The sequence below is a fragment of the Cariama cristata genome, unplaced genomic scaffold, assembly GCF_000690535.1.
Source record: "Cariama cristata isolate BGI_N322 unplaced genomic scaffold, ASM69053v1 scaffold3441, whole genome shotgun sequence".
In the NCBI taxonomy this organism is placed as follows: Eukaryota; Metazoa; Chordata; class Aves; order Cariamiformes; family Cariamidae; genus Cariama; species Cariama cristata.
In genome coordinates this window covers 70,431-91,639 of record NW_009597390.1, presented here as the reverse complement: position 1 = coordinate 91,639, position 21,209 = coordinate 70,431, and the positions used below count along the sequence as shown (strand labels likewise).

At 39.9% G+C, this 21,209-nt stretch overlaps 1 protein-coding gene across 1 annotated transcript in view; it reads right to left on the bottom strand.

Annotated features, from left to right (window-relative positions):
* The window catches only part of GRIA3 (glutamate receptor, ionotropic, AMPA 3), a 152,623-nt gene that overhangs the window by 61,605 nt on the left and 69,809 nt on the right, over positions 1–21,209 (bottom strand). Inside the window, exons 4-5 of the mRNA XM_009708840.1 lie at positions 4,901–4,954; positions 3,233–3,394 (exon numbers count right to left, since the gene is read on the bottom strand). Of these exons, the coding sequence (XP_009707142.1) occupies positions 3,233–3,394; positions 4,901–4,954 (216 nt within the window). The remainder of the gene's footprint in view (positions 1–3,232; positions 3,395–4,900; positions 4,955–21,209) is intronic.

The following is a 21,209-nucleotide window of genomic DNA, read 5'->3' as shown; positions in this document are numbered from 1 at the left end:
CAAGACAGTTTTGAATTGAAGTTAACATAAATCATTTCTGTTTGGACTACAATCCTGATTAGGTAGCATCTGTGGCAAGGAATAGATCAGATTACTTTTCTTAGAAGACAGCTATATAAGCAAGTAACCACAAAACACACTTTAGACATTACATCTCCTTGGTAATTCCTGATCTGCCTTCTCTTACTCCACAGCAAATCTGAGGAGGGTGGTAAGCTTTGTGTAGCACCAGCTCTTCAACAAAACCCCTAGACTCCTTAATTATTTGTTCATGTTGCTGTCAACTTCATCCATTGCTTGTTGTGTATCTGGTGACATCTCACAGTGCTATAAATTTAGTATCACCTGTGAAATGTCACGGAGGTGGGTTTTTTCCTATTTTTTCCACATTTATGCGTTTGTCTGAAAGTTCATCCCTCCTACAGTGGCACAGGCTTTGCATATGACATCCCTGGTTTTCACTGGCATTCTAGAACACCTATAAGTTAAGGGTCTGTCTACAGGAGATCATTTCAACATGTACATACTGGGAGCAACAGAATGTGCTCAGCGTGTCAGATTTCAAACCCCTTCTAACTGATCCTTCATATTTCCACAGTGTTTGTAAGAGAATGAAGAGAAGAAGAAAAGAATGTAAGAGGTATCTGCATGTACTGGTGTGCCTGCCCTTCTCTTGGCTGTGTGTGTGACACTGTAGAGCTCCTGGCTCTCGACGAACCTTACGTTGGAGTTAGTGCCAGAACACGTGCTGCCCATGCGTGAATTAGAAAGGTGGAAATCCAAGTTTCAACTGCACATTCAGCTACTCTCTTTGTGGATAAGACTTATTAAATTCTGAAGAAGTTAATTCTACCCTGTAGTGTACGGTAGCACAACTGGTGGTCTGTATTTCTTAAAAATGTGTATTATCTTACTGCAAGCTCTTCAGTTTGATATAAAGCCTTAGGAAATCTGCGCAGAACAAGGCGTTTCTGCACGTGCAGATCGAGAGAACTGTATCTGATAAAGAAAGAGTGCAAAGGTATGATTGTGAAGAAGGTTATACAGCAGTCATTCTTACTGAGTTATAAATGAGAGCAGTTTATAAACTCTCACTCTGTGTATGTGGGGTCGTTCCTGCTCTGACTGTATCAAGATACAGGTGGTCTTTTGATCCTGCCCATCTTTATTTCTTCCTGTGATGCTTTGCAATGATCACCCTCTCCTCTTTTAGTAACTTAACAAAGGTTATATGTCACATTCCACACAACAATATAGAACCAGATAGTAGTTTTAAGGTATTTGTTCTTGTATTAAAAAAATCTTGTAATAGCTGTCCAATCTAGCACTACATAAAACTTGCATGCTGATAATTTTTGCAGGCGACTGCATCAATTGTCAGTAACCTTAATGCACTCCCTTCCAAGTCATGCCAAGAGAGCTATCTAATTTTCTACTTTATTTGAATTCTACTTATAAATGCATGAGCATGCAAAGAGAAAAAAGAGAGAGAAGGTAAAGGCTGATAAAATACAGAATAAATTAAACATCAGGGCTTTAATCTCTAGGCAATTTTATTTCCTAATCAAAAATATTGTACATCAATTTTTAAGTATGCTTTTTGTCTGATTGACAAATACCGTGCACATTTCTATAATGAGCAGTACATTTGTGGAAAGGTAATGTAATCTTTGTGTCTGTACCATATACTTAAGATTCTTTTTTACAGATGGAGAATAATTTTTCCCTCAAGGTAAATTGCTTTCAAGTGGAATAATATCTTCCCAGGTTAACTTTATATATTTCAGAGCTTTTAAGATTAGTACGATACTTATCTTCACTTCTGCATCACTGCTAGGAACCTTTAGAAAGCAGGCCTAGGTCCTAATCAACAGGCTACAATACTCTAATCCGAGTTCTGTGGGCCTCTGTTTGCCTTTCTCTGCTTCCTCTGAAATGTCAGCAAGGCTGTGGGATGGCGTGGGATTAAGATAATTTTCCTTCCCCACAGAAATCACATGATCCCAGGGATGGAAAAGTATGCCTCTGAATGGCATTGGCCTTCTGGCAGTAGAACCTCATAACTGGTTCCTATTCTGTCTGTAGCCCAATACAGTGCTACCGCCTACCCCGGTATTCCCCATGCATTGGTCTGAACTAGATTTTTCCTTCTTAGCTAGTATTTTATGCTTCCCTGAATTTTGTCTTACTAATATCAAGACATTACTCCAGTTTATCAGAGTAATTTTGAATTCTAAATCTGTTCATGAATTTGCGTGTGTTCCTCCCAAGTCAAGTAGGAAAGACATGAACTGTCTCATCATGGCTGTGGTTCTTAGATAGGTTTGGCTGCCCTGAGACAGTCAGTATACATGATGTCGAGTACTGGACTCCTGCAGGTGACAGAATTTAAAGTCCTCTCATCCACCACCAGTCCCAGGTTTTATTCACCTATGTACATTGATGAAAAACAACAGGCCTCACCAGAAGAGGAACAGAAAGAAGGAACATAATAGGAATATTAATAATATGGAGTGGTCCAGAAGATTTTATGACTTCCGTTACTGGACAGAGTATCCTTGATGTGCTCCTCGACTGGACAGTGAATAGTATCCCCCTCTACTACAGAGATGCCGAGGCAGAAAAAAAATTGGGTGAGATATTAACAGGTTGCGAGTCTCCTAATAACAGTAGCCTTCAGTTCACCCAATCTACAACAGTTTCAGTAAACCTGGGACTTCCAAAAATTTTGAAAATTTTATTGGTTGCAGATATCCAGAATGTTTAAGTAAAGGACAGTGGTGCAAATACAGGCTTAGATTATGAGGGCAACTGTTAGCAGTGACTAGGAGGTGGCAGTGTCTCCTCAATGAATCTGCGGCTAATTTATTTTGCACGTGAAATTCTCTATTACCACTAAAACGGACTAGTAATCCACAGTTCTTAACTAGCCCACACATCCACATCAAGACTAACTCAAGAAGTTTAAGTTAAAAGATTTTACATCCACTGCACAATGACATAATTTGCAAGACCAAGCCTTTGCCTCTGAGGAACTCCAACCACTGTGGGCACTTGTGCCCAACTAACAGCCTCTGCCTCTTTCTCTCTTCTGGAAGGGCAGTGAATGTTGCAACATACTCTAATCAGGGATCTGTATCATACACATGCACACATCTGGCGTTAAAACCCCCCAAATAATTGTCAAAAGCAACCCATACAGTCTCCATCACTGCCAGGGTAAAATAAATACCTTTAATGGTGAGTTTTTGGCTTCAGGGAATTCCCTTTCATCAAGCCTCACCCAACGTTGTAGAAACTGTTGAACCATTGGGTTTTCATTATTAACAATCTGGAATCCAGTAACGTTGGCACCTCCATGCATTACTCTCTCCAGAACAATGTCTGTGAAACCCTGGGAGGACACATGTAGAAAACAAGAATGATTGCCATCCAAAGTCCCTTTTCTTTGGCTCAGTTTTACCTGCTACAAGTGTAGCACAAAAGAAATGGATTCATTTCCCTCTTGTTAGCTGAAAATATTCTACCAAGGAGACAATTACTATTCCAATTGTGATGATGGCATAGAATAGAATTGAAAATGCCTCCTTCTTCAGACTTTTGCAACAGAAAACTGCCCTGTTGTGTTGTGGCAATGTGGTACGCAATATTCACTGGTCAGAAAGAAAACAGTGGGGGAACTTGAAGTACTATTTCCTTTTTTCTCCTCATCATCATGAACACTGGTCAAAGACTTCAATCCCATTTGAACAGCAAAGTGCACATGAAGGTTCAGCATTGGGAGCAGAAAACCACTCAACATCATTATTGCTCTGCGGAGGCAAAGCGGACACCTCTTGCTAGGCAGTTCTCCATCACCGCACTACTGAACATTTCACTTGCAAACATAATGGTATGATTCTCTCCTACTCTGTTGTTATTTATACCTGAGGCAGTAAATTGGTGTCTTTTTGATTAGTATGACTTGATTGCAGTCAGGTTTATCTGAATGTCAATGGTTACACATGCTAAAAGGCAACCCAGAATAAGAACCCCTGTATTTCTATGCACATGCTCATCAGTGAGATCATGACTGGTTCTCATAATGCAAAATGACACATCTTAAAGTCATACAGTACTTATACTAAATAAGGGTATTTAAAAATTTGTCTTTTCTGCTTTAATCATTCCAAAACATGGATACAGAGAATCTTGCAGTAAGTGGGATTGCTAACTTGAAAGTGTGAGTTTTGGAAAAACATTTTTCCACTCACAGTAGACACAGAACCCCAAAATTAGCTTTGCTGCAGGATCAATTACAATATAACACTTTTTTTCTAAGGAACTCTAGCAGATGGTGTTTCAAAGGCATCATAAACATCCCTGAAAGTCAATTCTAGAATCCAGAAGAAGCTGAGATACAGATAAAGATGTACTGTCTTGTCCTGGTAGGTCAACACATACATAGGCACAACCCTACACTCTGAAATACAAAAGAACTGCTAAACAGCCTGGCTGGTTTACTTGATGGAATTGTTTGAATTTGCAGCTTTTTACCACTTATTTTATACACAAATATGATACAACTATTTTTCCTGGAGTGCTTAAATTTCATATATGTTACACAGAAGATAATGGTTATCGAGTGTCTTATTTATGAGGATGCAAATTAGTGAAAAACATATAATTAAATTATTAATTTAAAATTAGCAGAGGATATGAGATTCTTAGACAAGAGAAAGACCATAATTGAGCAGAAATTACTATAATGTACCAGTTCTAGTATCTACTGAAGTAATTTCTCAAAATCCAAGAACTCATCCATGTATTTCCTTTTTTGCTGATTAAAGATGCCACAAACTGAACAGAATATATTACCCTCTAAAACTTTGCTATATTTGTAATGAAGAAAAGTTCTTACCAGGTTAGCTAACATGTAGTGATAGCCTCTAGAATGTTTTCCGAGGATTACAATCTGTGTAAAGAAAAAAATTACATATTATTCAGTTGAAAGAGGATGACTCAACTAGTGGAAAAAAGCCAGAGAATGAACATTTTGGTAATCCTCTATGCTCAAATCATGGGCAGCACGAGTATTACAGATCTGTGGCTTTACAGACCTGATGCAGTTGTCTGTCTTCTTAGAACACATGGGCAGAGTCTGAAGAAGAGTAACCCACAAGGCTGCGAAGACTCAGTTTGTAGAGATGACCTTACCTGGCAAACTCTCCCTTGTGATCAGTGTCTCCCCTGCCGACCAGGTTAACTTTAGTTATCCGTTCAAGTATCTATGCTCTGAAATGAGGTAACACCACATCTACCCACTCAGTAAACTCCTGTTTGATTTGTTCCTTGTTTGTGGAGTGTAGGAGAGGCGGGTGACACAGCCCAGCCACTCACTGTTTCTATTAAACTGTACCAGCACAGCGGGGCTCGGCAGGCTCCAGGTCATACCGGGGGTTTCCTGCTGTGAGAACCCTGGCCAAGCCTTGTCATACATGAATGCTTAAAGTTAAATTCCCAAAGTCATAAGCAGTGACCTTCATTGCCTTTTGACAGCCTTCAAAAGGCCTGAAAACGTGTCGCTTCCAGTGCATCTAAATGGACGCATCTGACCGCACATGTTTCATCAAAATTTATACTAAATGTGACGTACATTCCACTAAACCAACGTCTCCTGCTCTCCCTGACCTGACTTGGGCATCTCTCTGTACAAATGGAGTCATTAAATGGAATTGCTAAGAGACAAAAAAGCAGCAGGATGAACTGAGCAGCTCGATTCTGTAAGGGTAACAGGGAAGAGTGGAGGCAGCACTGCCTGGCAAGCCTGAGTTCTGCCATCCTCTGTGCTCGTCCCCACTCCAGTAATACTGCGCTTTTGCAGAAAGGAGGAAAAAACACACTTCCCATGTCTATGCAGCTGGCTGCTGGCTCACCAGCAATACTTCTTGTGCAAGATTATGCCACTGCACTTAGCACTATTCCCTTGCCATCAGATTATAATCTCGGTAACATCCATCCAGCCCCACAGCCATCAGGTAGAACAATGTTCATTTTTTAATTAATAATGTGTGTCAGGACAGTATCACACTTACCCAGACTTGCTGGGTTAAACTAATAGAAATTAAAAATATCAAATATAATGCTGATGATACACCACAAGTGTATCACTGACTATATCCTATGAGCAGCTCAAGTGAACAGATGATCCTTTTTGACGGAGAATCATCTGAAAATCTATACACACCATACTAACATACTTCTCCATGGTCACAGATAAATGCTCCAAATGCCATACTCTGAAAAGACATCTTTTCAACATGACCACTTATGTCTTTGCTAAAAGCAGATGACATTTGAGTCATTGACTTTAGATATACTGCTGAGTCTGTTAAATTTCTTGATTAAATTATTAAGTTCTCAATTGCCTCTTTGGGTTGTCTTGTCCTTAATAGACACCATTTCTTTTAAATTCACATTTAATTCTGTAGGAATTTGCATACTTGCAGCAGTCTGAAAATAAATTGCTGTTCAGGTCCTCTTGAGAACTGTATGTACACTCTGTTGGTAGAAAGCATCTGCTTTCCTACGCTCACATTTGTTTTCTATGGAAATGTGCAGGCTTCCTTCAGATCATCTGGTGTGCATGCTATTTGCATACTGAATTCTCTGTACGTTTTAATTTCACCTTAAAGGCAGCGATTTACTTTTAAAAGGTTAGAGACAAAAAACTTACTTAACAACAACAATTCTCTGTGTCATTTTAACCTTAATAACAAATAAGAAAGCTTTTACATTTCTATCCAGAAATGTGTTTATTTAAGAGAAAAATACCACGACGGATGAAGTGAGAGGCTGTAAGAAAAACATACATGGAGCTGCTACAGGCATCAGGAGCAATATTGCAAATAGGAAATGTAGGACTCATTAGCATAGATCAGACTCAACTTCCATCTCATCTGTTGTTATGTCTCCAAAATGACCAGAAATAATTCTGTTTAGTCCCTTGGAGAGGTCCAACGTACTATAGTCAAGCTTTAATTCATAAAGCATCTTTCAGAAGTGACCTACTGGCATTTCTACTCTCACAATCAACCATGTTAGTTCATAATTATTTAACTGGATCTTGACAATGTTTTTAAAATTCACTACACATGTTGTCCTAAATCTTAACAACCACAACTCTCCTCCTCACTTTCCACCCTCTACCAACTGTCCAGCATCTTGAATGGAGCTGCTGGACTAGCGAGCCCAGCAGAAACAACCACAGACATCAGTGTCATTCCTAAGGGAGCGAAAGGATGGATAAAGCTTTTTTATGAAGAAGGAAAACAGGACTATAACAAATAAATCTCATCAACTGCTGATATATTGTGAAGCTTATATAGAAAGTGGGATATTGAATAGTGGTGGTGAATAGAAAGCCAGGATTACAGGGCAAGGATTTCACAGAGCTACATGTCTTTGCTAAGTTTAACTTCCGAGACTTAGTATTGCTTTCACCTTGACTGAAAGAAAAGCTTATAAGATTTTATACTGAATAAAGGAGGAGGGAAAAAATGGTTGGAAACTATCACAAATAATTCAGACTTCTGATCCCACATAATTCTTGCCTTGTACATAAAAAGATCATAATGTCAGGTTTGATATACAATCATATAAAGTTCATATTTTTAATTAACTCTTTGGATATTTACAATTAATTAAGAGAAAATCTAGAGAAAACATAACTAAAATGTATCTGGTTTTAAAATAGAAGTAAAATCTGCCAGCCAGCACCAGGCTTACTGGAAGTACAGACCTATATGCCAGATTTGAGAAATTAAGTCAGCATTGCCAATTCTAGTTTTTTATTTGCCTGGAGAAGTTATTTTTTGAATGAAAGCATAAAGTCAACTGAATCAGTCATTATGATAATAAATAGACAACCACAATTTTTTGCCTTAGCTTTTACATTTTTCTTAGAGTTCTGGAAGATAGTATTATAGAGATTAACTGGCTAATATTAAATTGGTATGGAGCACTGTGATATTTCTAAAGCAATAATGAGGATTCTCTCATGATGTAGTTCAAAGGCTACACAACACCTAAGAGGAAGGACAGTGAAGAGGAAGCAGAATAATTTTAATACCAACCTCACAATTACTCCGTTATCTTTTGACTTATTCCCTACTCAAATTACAACCACAGCTAGTTCCTGGTCTAAAACACGGATCTGGGTTTTTTGGCCATGAAAATTACATGTTGGAGTTAAGGGTGAACTCCTAGGAGACTGGTGAACTCTTAGACAAAAGTCAAGGAAGGGAAACTGTTTTAAACAGTAGTGATGGAGACAGATCCAGGGGTTTTGCCAGAATATTCCTCCAAGGACTTGATGAGGAACTAGAATGGTATGAACAGAGTGTGTAGGTGAACAGTAGTAACAGACCAGAGGCAAGGAAAGAATGGGTCAACGAAAGATAATACTCCTTGGGTTCAAAAGAAATCAAGCGATGGAAGAATAGTGCAAGTTTGGTAGGTAGGACTGAGCAGTCATATTTTGCCTTTTAAAAATACCAATGGTTTGTCTCTGATTTATAAAAGGGAATGGTAGTTTTTCTTTTGTGGTTGGAAGAAACCACAGAACAGGTGAGGCTGGTCAGGGCCTCTAGAGATTGTCTATTCCAACCCCCTAGCTCAAAGCAGGGCAGCTAGAGCAGGTTGCTCAGGACTGTGTCGTCAGGTTTTGAAAATCCCTGAAGACAGAGATTCCACAAGCTCTTTGGGCAGGCTGTTTCAGTGCCTGACCATCCTCACAGTAAAAATTATTTTTCTTATGTTTAAACAGAATTTCCTGCATTTCAGTTTGTACCCTTGCCTCTTGTCTTGTCACTGGGCACTGCTGAGACTCTGACACTCAGCGAGACTCTCCGAGAAGAGTCTGGCTCCATCTTCTTCATTCCTTCCCTTCAGGTATTTGCAGACATTGTTAATATCCCCCCCTGAGATTTCTCCTCTCCAGGCTATGCAAACCAAGTTCTCTCTGCCTTTCCTTGTAGGTCAGATGCTCCAGTCCCTTAATTGTCGTAGGCACTGCACTTGCTCCAGGATGTCCATGACTTTCTTATACTAGTGAGCCCAGAACTGTACCCGGCACTTCAGATGCAGCCTCAGCAATGCTGAGCAGAGGGGAAGGATCACCTCTATGGACCTGCTAATCCTATGCAGCCCAGGATGCTGTTGGCTTTCTTTGCTGTGACAGCGCAGTGCTGGCTTGTCCTCAGCTTGTCTGCCAGGACCCCGAGATCCTTCTCTGCAGAGCTGTTTTCCAGCCAGGAAGCCTCTACCCAGTCTGTACTGGTGCATGGGGTTATTCTTCCCCAGGTGCAGGACTTCGCATTTTCCTTTGTTGAACTTCCTGAGGTTCCCCTCCGTTCACTTCACCAGCCTGTCAAAGTATTGCAGCACAACCACCTGGTGTATCAAACGCTCCTCCTAATTTGGTATCATCTGCAAATTTGATGAGAGTGCACTCCATCCCATAACCTTCAGATCATTAATAGAGAAGTTAAACAGTATTAGCCTCAGTACCCTTAGGGTACTCCAAACAGTAACTAGCCTCCAGCTGGCCTTTGTGTTGCTGATCACAACCCTCTAAGCCCGACAGTTCAGTCACTTTTAAATCCACCTTACTGCCTCTCTGGGCTTTGATTTTCAAGAGTCATTGAAAAATACAACCTAAGAGGATACGCTTGCACTTTTACCGAGAGAAGTAACTACCATGATTTTGGCAGCAGTGAAAAGAAAACTATCATGTCCAATTAATACCTGTTTGGAGCTCATCTTCCCTCATTTGAATCCATTGCCATCTGGTCAGTTTAGTCTGTTTAATCAAAGTTATTTATCATCCTTTATTTACAAATGAAAAAAGAAAGAAAAAAATTAATCACAAAAGTACAGACTACCTCATCTACAGCTCAAACCCTGATATTTTATGAGTAGATCTGATGCTGACAGGCAGTATTGCCACAAAGAAGGTCTAAAGATTTTTACTGTGCTTTTCATACCTGACAAGTGGCAGAAATATGCCACTTAAATGGAATGACAGGCAGAGATCTGACCTGCTGTAATGCGTCTTTCCATTTCGACCATATCTGGGAACAATGAGGCAGTTTAATACTAGCATTCTTCTTTCCTAGGTTTTAAAAAGACAGCAAGAAAAATGAGATTTCCTATAAGCTCAGAGTAAAAAAGGATTTTGTTGTCTTTGTTGAGGTTATTCATGCATTAATTTGGGTTCCACTTTTGCAAAAAGACTGCATTTAACTTCAGGCATTTCTACTGATTTTTAAGTATATGTGTAAGTTTCTGAGGGCAGGAGAGCTTAGCTACCTTCAGTTGCGCCGTAATGTGCCTTTATACCTTGCTGCAGAAATACAATTATGACACCTTTGCCTTCAAAGTAGTGTGCAAATGCCACAAGCGATGGCACGATTTTTTCTTTTCCGCAGCATACAAGCAAAAGAGATAAATGGACTCAGGTCTAAAAAAATGTCAACAGCATCGTCACGATCAGCTATGTGTTGACTGCACTTCGTGGGAACAGCACAAATATCAAGCATAGCAACAACTGTCTGGCAAGCTTAAATTGTTGTGGAGCACACGGTTTTCTCTCCTGGGTATCAGGCCAGGTGCTTTCTAGCTTCTACCCCTATTGATAGCATTTCTGTTCTGAGGATGGAGTTAAAGCTTATCTCAGATCTGAGCAGCTCCTACCTGATATCAGACTTAATGATTGAAAAGTTGTGCCCTCTGATGCAGCACCCTACTGGACCAGTGACACTGGCTAATTTGGTCTTCAGGACACACTTGAGAAAGGAGAGGAACAGACTATCAGCGTGACAATTCAATTAGTTCAATAAAAGCTGAAGTTAAGGCCCAAAAAGTTCTTATCAGTACCTTAGCAAGGATGTTTAGCCTATCTTGAGTGGCATCTGAAACATACTGCATCTCAGCTCTGTTTCTACCAGTCAAGAAAAGAAGAAATTGAAGAAGCCCTTCAGCTGGAAAACAGAGTCCTCTCCCTGGCCTCCCTCCCACTCCTGTAGACCCTTGCGGCAGTGGGGGAGCTGCCCACGGGGCTTGCACCCACTGCACTTCAGTCCTCTGGGGTCAATGCACTGTTAACAGCAATGCAGTTACCTTCTACAGTGCTACCATGTGAGCAAAGGTGCAATCGCATTTGATAGCCATACATAATCATTCCTCACTATGTTTACTTCGCACAAGTCATGTAAATTTTCCAGATAGGAGAAGAATAAATAGGAGGAGAACAGAAAAGTTCTCCTGAAATGTGAATAGGCTTTTCCTCATCTAACTAGACACTACAGTAAAAATAAGATTCCCTTGTAAACTCAGTAGATCCATTTTACTGCAAGTTTGCAGAGCCTACTGATGCATTTTCCAATTTACACATATACTCCTGCTGCAGAAAGAGCAAGTTCTCTTTGAGGATTATAAACACTAGATCTTCCCTCAGTAAGTTTATAAACAATGACTGGTTTGGTGTGATGATTTTGTCTCTTTCTATCACACCAACACCACCAGCACCAATACATGAAGTTCCAAAGGAACCGCAATCCTGCGGTGGCAAGATATGTCACAGCTGGTGGTGGTCTGTCACAGCCAAACAAGTGATACTTGTCCTGCCTTTAATTACATGGAAATAAAGCCATTTCCACATTCAGTGGAAGTGGCTTCCCTTGTACAAAGGGTCAAAACCTCATGATTGTAATTGTAGTGCAAACCCAGGGAAGGCGATTTATTTCCTCACTTAGTATTAATGCGATGGGAATCTGGTCACCAGGGATTGTGATGCTGTAAGATATGCAGTAAACAACGATTTCATTTATATGAAGAATGAGTACTATATTAAATTTGAGTTAAATATTAAATGAAGACCATATTAAACATTCAGATGAAGGTTCCACACACATATTATTTGTTGCAGATAAAAATAACTGCATATATAGTTGAGATTAATTCATCCACCATTTCAGAGACTTCATGTCCTTTAGGGAATGTCACAAATCCATACATAGTCCCAATGGCTGGATTTTGTATTTTTGTGCAGTATATGGACCTAAGAATTTTACTTCCATGCAACTGCCACCTTATACATTTGTGACTACATCTCATAACCAAAATCCTACTTTCCTCTATAGCACAGTATCAAGATCATTTGTTTCAGCTTATGAAACATTCTTCAAACAGCTTTTGGCTCTTCTGCAATGTATCTCTCATGGGAAATAATCTCCTAGAAGAGGGCAACAAAAATGCATATGGTGGAAGCAGGGATCTGAGATGCCTCTCAAGCATTTTATTAAAAGTTTTCCCCCCTCTGTCCCCATTCTTGTGCCCTTCTCTCCCTTGCCTCTCTCCTTGATGATAGTCACATCATGAGTGAAATTTTACTCTTAGGCCATCTCCAGATAGATGATGGTTGTGTATGTTAGTTCTTGGAGGGTAATTAAACACAACACCTGAAAGCTGTATTGTACTTTGTTCTCCCTCCACATGGCTAAACTTTCTTTTCCCATAACTAATCTGACATTTGCTGATTGAAGATTGTGTAGTGGAATATGCATTTAATTTGTGCATAAAAGGTTGCATTAGAAATTACTTAGGAAAAAAATTACAAACTCCAGCATAGGTTCTGAGGACATGATACTTTCTCCTAATTTCTTTCAATGTGATGACTTTTCTGTGCCCTGAAACAATTTTCCTAAATTCATTTTCCTTGGTGTGACTTAGAAATATGGTCAGATTAACTAATCTGTTGGCACAGTTATTGTTAAAGGACATATTCTACTGCAAAACATCAGACCCTGGAGGACACTGAGAAGAAGAGTTTTATGATCCCTGGTAACTGACATTCATAATCAGAGTTATGTACTCTTTAAGCCAAATAAAGTTAATTAAACAAACTTTTCTTTAAATCAAAATCTCTTCTTTGTTTGGACAGATGACAACGATCAAAACTTAAGCTATGCTTTGTCACTTGAAGCTATTTCACTAAAAACAAGGTCTGATATGGTGGTTTGTTACAATCATAACAAAAAATTTTTGTAGCATATTTTGATACTCAAAATTGCTGAGACCTTTGCCCCTTATTTTGCCAAGATATTCTCAAGAGAAGATACTTGTTCCAAGAGAGCTTCCTTGAAGAGATGTGTTGTAGAAATTTTTAATTAGTGAATTCTTAGCTTCTTGAGTGAGATTAATAAAGCAAAATCCAGCTGTGTTCTGGAGGAATTTTTGAAGTTATATTTATGGGAAGTAAGTGACTTAATTAAATAAGTTACTCTAGAGCAGTGATTTCTGCACATAGGTCATTTTAGGGAGGAGATCATATTTTAATTTTCTATGCAGTTCTAGTATACTCTTTGAGAAATATCCTCCCTTGAAAAATATTCATAACGGAGTGATTTCACATCCAAGGTAATTTCACAGAGGTTCCAGTACTTTCTTAAGCCTCTGTGAAATCTTAAGTTCAAAACTCACCCGAAATTTCACATAGAGGCTTTAGATCTCACAGAAAACAACCAAAAACCAAACATGTACAGGAGATTTCAAATCACAATAAGCTTTCTGTGTTGAGTGCCACAATTGCTTTAATTTGACAGTGAGAAACCATACTACAGTACTCTCCTCATTGGTTTCATCTTCTAGATCTGCTGGTTCAGCGTTCTGCTTCCTCCCTCCTTCTTGGCTATAACCCTTCTCAGGTGAGACACTACCAGGTCAGCAACCATGACATCAAGGGATTTGCGTTATGTTCCCTGATTTGCCACAAATTTTTGGTATGATGTTCAAATATTACTTGGGTCTGAAGCTTTTTGATGCACTGTTGTCATCAAAGTTTGAATAACTTTTTTGAAGACAACTGATTTGGTAGTGTATTTGGGACTCTGCAACTTTGGTTTCTCTACATTGACCTTCCAAAGAGTGCAGGGAAATTGAAATTCATATTAGCTGATAGGAAAGGTACATAGAGAAAGATCCTCGCTGTATTCTGTCTTCCTACTGCTTCTGATAAATTCTGAAATATTTATTTATCTTGCATCTCACCTTGTCAAGGGCCACTCTTGTTCATCAGTCAAGACCCTGTGGAAATACATCTGCTGCTGCTTAAGCCTCAGTTCACCACCTCTAAGAGGAGACATGAGGTTTTGCTAATCTGAGAGCGAACAGCTACCGCTGCTACCTCTGCTCTGATACTCTAGAGAGCCCCAAAGAACAGGAATTTATGTTAACTGCTCAGATGGGTAAGCTTCTCGGTAACCATCATACACTTTTCAATGACACACAATCACCTTTTCAGAAGACATCAGTATTTCTTAGTCAATTCTTCTTAGCTCAGAAACGTGCACTTGGCTGTACTGCTACAGTTGATTGCCTTTCTCTGGCAACATACACTGTTAAATTTCCTTCAATCTACAATGCAACTAGTTCCTATGCCACGTAACATGGTCCTATCACAGTAACATCCTCATTTCCAACTTCACATACGCTGTCTTTACTTACGCTACCTCCTTGCTTCTCGGCAGTTGTGGATGCTCTCCTTGTAGATCTACAAGTCCACATCAGGTATATCAAAATCAGCAGTATCAAAACTGACTTTCAGACTAGCATCCGTCACTAAATCTCACAACACTTAAAGCCACTTTCACAAAGACTATTAATAATAGTAATCTCACATTTATTCTTAGTTTTCCAAACCTTCTGCAGGAATCACAAAAGCTTCAGCACTGTCATACAGTTTGAAGGCATAACCACATCATTAACAAGCAGTTCTTTAGTGACCTTCGCCTCCATATGCCTAATCCCTGTGATACAGGAGATGATCTCTAACTGTCCCTTTTGCCTTTCAGTACTGTGAAACTGTATGTTGAACATTCTTAAGAGTATACTCTCGCAATCACAAACATAAACAATGCTCATTTCTTCTTCTTCTCATATCCCACAGGCTAAATGAAACTCCTTCAGTCTTAGCTGCTCAAAATATGAAAGGATGTATATCCATTGGGAGAAGAGAGGAGGAAATTAGGTAAACCGAGGCACATAGTTTTAATTTTAAAAGTACATAAATTTCCCATTTTCTCCACACCTCCCATCAGCACGTCAGAGTAAAATCCCAGTATTATTCCCTGGAATTGAACAAGAGTCCTTGGAAACAGAATTCTGCTTATATAAACCATTACTGCATGTCAGGATCACTTCAAACTATTATTTGGATATAACCCAGAAGTGTCGCAGTAATTCAGTCCCAATGCTCACATGAGAATCTCTTGGAAGGGGTTTTGTACTGCAGAGCACTGCCTTCAAGCAGACCAAAAAATACTGAATAGTAGCCATTCTTTTTTTTTTTTCCCTTTTGAGCATTTCCTTTCCTTTTTAAATGCCCTATGAAATTAAGAAAAAGAAAAATCAGTGCAACCTCCTCTAGGAAAAACAAGGTTACTTTTTCTTATATTTTTTATTATAAACTGAATTTTACTGTGACTAGAATTGCATTCAATTTCCTCTTTTCACTGCTTTGAAGGAGTCTGAAAGGTTTATTGTGCTTCACTATAAACAGCACTCTGCAATATTCCCCATATAACTTGGTGCATAAACCATGAACTGAAAAAGATTTCGAAGAGTTAATTTATTTTTACTAGACTTAGTCTATGCAGCAGGGGAGGCCGTTTTACTCATATGAGGTAATAAAGTTATAGCAATATTTTTCTTTTCTGATTCTTTACATGCATTCTCCCAGGAGAGAAGATACTCAGGGTATTTTTAAGGGTCTAAGTATATTATTGATAATTTTATTCATTACACGTTTCGGAAGAACGAGCTTTCAGTAGTGCATACGCTGTTATACTACACATGCACACCCATAGCGTGACACGAATAAATTTAATTTAGTAACATGAGCTTTTTTTAAGGCTGAGAAGATTAACTTCCTCTAAAATTGTTATGCTGTTTTCCATCTTACTGGTTGAATTCTGTGGGATGAGTTTATATTTGAGGTTTAGTTGATGACTTAAAGGGCTTTAATCTGCTCCACAGAGGCCAGTGGAATCGCATTGTTATGAAGGTGGGTTAAGAGATAGGAATCACGCATAAATGTACAATTACAGGCAGCGAGTGATTTGCACTGGGATGGTACTTTGCCATATTATGGCCTGACCCAAACCCATCTGTAGCCCAGAGCAAATGCAACATAGCTCTGGATCACACCTAGGAACCCCATATTTAGGGACTTCCCCCTGCAAGGCCGTAGCTATCAGCTGCTAGTGTCTTATATACTGCTCTGTCAGCATCTGAGCTAAAAAAGCCCAGTGGGGTGGTCCCCACTCTGAAAATCTTGGTATTTGAACTGCAGTGTAAGACTGCTCTACAAAATGCACTTGGGAACATCTTGATGCATTAGGGGCCCTGAAAAGCACCAATGGTTCTCTTCTTCCCCCAGATACGTGATTAATATTGCACCGAAGCCATTAATCCTGGCTTAGTCAGCTGTGAAAAAAGAGACACAAGCTCTTGTGCGGCTTTTCTTTTACTGAGTTAGGACTTCTTCCCTTGCAAATGAACTTATGAGATACCAGAACTATCATGCTGTCTCTGGTGATGTACAACGCCTGTTTGCACAGTGGTATTGTGCTATTACTATTCATTTTGATAGCGTGTTTCCTTCCTCTCCCTGCAGTTGGTTCATCTGAATTGTCGCCAAGATGGTTGCCTCGGAAACTAATTAAGGAAAGCCTTTGGTTAGAAGCAGAGTTTCAAGCATTAAACTATTTGAGAGACAGATGCAGAAATTAAGGTAATGTCTGCTAAGATGAAAGGGTTTATCCTTTATATGGAGAAGAAAGAACCACATTAAATGCTAGGACAGTAACAAAGCAACTTCTATACAACACTGATTTTTAAAACTTGGAAGAGATGTGTGAGCGAAGGATTTTGAAATCAGCCAGGGGCTTAGAAGAGGTGACAAAGATTCCCAGAGCTATTAGGGCTTGGGAGATGGACAAATACAGTGGGACGAAAAACTCAGGAGATCATGTTGGGCAAATTCCAGCCAGCTCTCCCTTTCTCTCAAATACTCTGTATCTTTAAACGACTTCTTGTGAATGTTGTTTTTGAAAAATACCAGTACAGCTAATGGAAGACCAAATCCTCTGCCCACAGTCCAGGTATGGCATGATAAGCATCAGTGTGTACATTCGCTTCCAAAGTACATCAAATGCAGGAGTGAGAGGCTATCGCAAATGGCCCTCAGGCTCAACTTTTCTCCAGAGACTGTCAACAAAGGTAACAATTAATGCCACCTGCAGAAACAGCTCATACAACGTGGACACAGGCTAAATAATGAGTGGGACCCTCAGAGGGTTTTCTAAGGGTAAACACACATGCACAAATTCTGTGCACTGAAAAGCTGCAAAGAAAGGCGAACCATGCGGCAAATTGTGCTTCTACAGCTACCTATTAACTGCAGTTCAAAGCAAATACAATCTCTCTGTGAGCACAATGGTATCAATTTAAATATTGTCTCCAGGATAATGTTCAGGATAATGGTTGACTCTACTTGCAGTAGCAGTATAACTGAGAAAAGATTTTGGTTCTCTGTACATTTAATGGCATAGCAGAGGTTGCCATATAAACAAGCCTGTAACTCCATAAAAGCATACTACAAATGTTGTGGTAAAACTATGCAAAATATCAAAAGCAGATGCATGTGTGTGCATTGGTGTGTGCATTTATATCCCATGACTTATCATAAAACATAAAATGAGTAATTGCTACTATCACAGAAAAATAAAAACTCAAATGGTGACTTCAGGTTCATACGCCTTTGGCATAAGAAACCAGAGTTGTTTGGCAGCGGTCTTCTACATACAGCAGCTTGCACATTTACGGTGAGACATTTTGTATTAATTATTATTATTACTGATAAGATACATTTAAAACTGCTTAAATGTCTTTTGAACACTTTTAGGCTTTGTGTGCCATTACCTCAGTCATTCTGCAGGATGACTAATACTGTCATTTGCAACCTGCCTTGCTTTATGAAGTCTGGATGACGGCTTTGGAGAGACACTATTTACAAGCTAGAAATTCTCTCCTCAGGTATGTGTGAAATGTGCTATATGGGGGGCAGATTAACCCAAGGTGTTACTTGTCTCTGCTTTAGCAATCCATCTCCAGCCCTTTATTAGTTTTACAGCTGATAGGAGCAGGCCCTTTAAGGCAGATACAGCTGTCGCTTTTAACATATGTCCATTTTTTACTTACCTTCTGCTAGCTACAGTCCTGAGGGTGACTGACCTAAGTAGTTCCCCTTTCCTGCCAACAGGTCCATACGGACCTGTGAGCTCCTGAAACTCTCTGGATGCAAAGGGAAAGAAGTGACCTTTCATTCTACTTTAGATCCTGGTTTCAACAATACTCATGGGCACCTAATGAAGAAATGTCCTAAATTTTAAGTTTCTAGTTCACTGGAAACATAAAAATTAACTGTACCAGTTTCTGAGTGATGTTATACAACACTGTACATACCAGATACTCACTCGGAGCCCCAGCTGAACCCCCTCCTCAGCTCTGCACAGCTCCACGCAGAGGATAAAATCGGGCTGTGAACCGGCCGTGGCAGCGAGCCCTGGGGAACATGGCAGGGGCACACTGCTCTGAGGGCTGGGCTCCGTCCAGCGCAGCACCTTCGGAGGACACGGCATCACTGGGGCTCATAAGCAAAGCAGATGCTGAGGCTACCCACAGTTCTGCTCCTCCTTCTTGCATCCCACTGTGTTTATAGGCAGTTATTATATTTTTAATTGCTACTGAGAACACAGGCAAACCCACACCAGACTATCACTTTAAAAAGTAACATATAAACCAGGAAGCTTACATGAAAGCAGTGTTGATTTTTTCACTTACATTTTTCCTTATTGTTGTTGTTTTTAATGACTAATGATCAGCCAAATACTGCAGTTTTGTATTCATTCTTACGACACCCCAAACATGAAAGCTGTTGTGCAGTGAGCACACTCCTCTGAGATCTGAACAGCTCTGCAGAGGGATGCAGCTGTGGCTGTGCTGAAAACCTGCAGACCATCTTCCTAATCTCAAAATTTCAGACTCATAGGTCAAGTCATAGTCAGTGCTTGCACTGGACAGAGTTCAGTCAATCAGATTACCCTTCTTAAGCCTACGGACACTTTACTTCAAGTCTTCGTTGACAGTTTGACTGTCATTGTAAAATTTCGAGGACTGCATTCTCTGCTGTAATATTGCTTCTGCTTTGTGAGATGCCTCCACTCAATACAGACATTGCCTTGGAGCCTAACCTTTATGACTATGTTTGAAGATAGTGTCCTTTTGATAAAAGTATGCAGTCTCCGGAATAAACAGGTCTTTTGTAAATTTTCACCATTTTGATCCTGAATGGAGTTTCTTCCTCCTTATTTTCCCTCAGAGGATTTTCCTCCAAATGGACATAAAGCCACTCTAGTCTGAAATACAGCTTGTTATCTTGGGGATAAGAAAAACATATTTCTTAACTCAAAAACATGTCTCTCAATACATAGTTGAACAGGCTAAAGCTTAGTGTTAGTTCTCAGAAGAAAATGTTCTTCTGTTTATGAGAACAAAATTTTATATCTATTTGTGAAGGAATACTGGAATATTTTAGCATCAAGGGACAAGAAGTGTGGGGAGCTTATGAATTTTGCATGACATAAGTGTTGCTATCTGTATGCTTGAGAGGCCACTAGATGATTAAATCGGATATAGTTTTGTTGTGCAAGGAGGGATATGGATCCGCATGCTCAGTGGTTATAGAACTATAGGGCAACTGAACAAACAGATGGTAACTTACAGAATGACTGTTAATCTCTCTGCTTCCCCTTACTCTGCAGCTGAATAGACACGGCCAGAGGTGATTTGGGCAGGGTATCCACCTCTAGGACACAATATGGTGCCCATCACAAGATTCTCTGGAAGGGGAATGAAATCAGATGCACTGCAGAGTCAGACCTGGCACAAAACAGGTTATCCTGGCAGAGCAGGAGCTGAGGTGTCCTCTTTTCCCTACCTTACATTTACATGCCAGGGGGAGACAGCTGGGAGAGATTCTTTCCTGGGTACCAGCCAGCCCTGAGAAGAGAAATACTTCATATGACAGGTTTCAGATCTTGGATACATAGAGACATACAGATGTGCCAGATGCTAAAGGCATATGGAATACTCAAGGTCACTGACTTGCATGTCTGCATGTGGCTGGAGGAAAGTACAGAATATTCCAGCAGGATCTGAAGTCTCTGAAGAAAATCCTCAGATGTGTAATTGTCTTTAGATAAGCCTATACTTTTGGAAGAGAGGTATACCCTGGTTTGAACCGGTTGAAAAAAAACATCAGAGGAAGAGAATGGCACACTGATCAGCCTGATACAGGACAAGAGGTCACTCTTATTTAATCCAAGCACTAACACAAAGCCATGATATGCAGTTTCTGGAGCACAGAACTGACAAGCTTGCCGAATGGCCTGGCCAAGAGCCCAAAAGTCTGATAGCAAACTCAGCACGTGTGTAGACTGTTTAGCGGTTTACAGTCTGTTTATTTCTGCTACGACTTTTGTTCTTGAGTAAGTTCTATTTAAGCTTCTGAAATCCAGGGTCACTGGCAAATACTGCTATTGTCCCTGAGAAAATGAGATGGCAGGTGCCACACATTCCCACAGTGACCACAGTAAACCCCCTCTCTGGAGTGAGGCATCACTCCCAGAAGGTGATGGGAGGGTTGACCTTTGAAGATGTGCCCCTGAGGAGGCCAAAAATGGGAGAGGGATGGAGAGGCAGCTCAGATGTGCTCAGCTGTTACTGCCTCTTAGCTGAGCAGACTTTCTAGACTACATACAAAGCACCGAATTGACTTTCTAAACTGCAATAAACTGCTAGATTTGAAATATGCAAATCCAGAGTTATCTTTCCCCTCAATGGTGTGCTATCAGCAAACACAGTTTGCTAAAAAGAAGACAACTCACCGCTCCCTTGAGCAAACTGGCAGGCTGGATTTAAGTACCACACATATTTGTGAGATTTTTGAACTACTTTATGAGAAGATAACAAAGTAAGCAGAGGAGATAGAAGGAAAAGCCTAAACCCAGCAATTGTTCAGCTATCAACCTGGGGTCCACCACTACTGA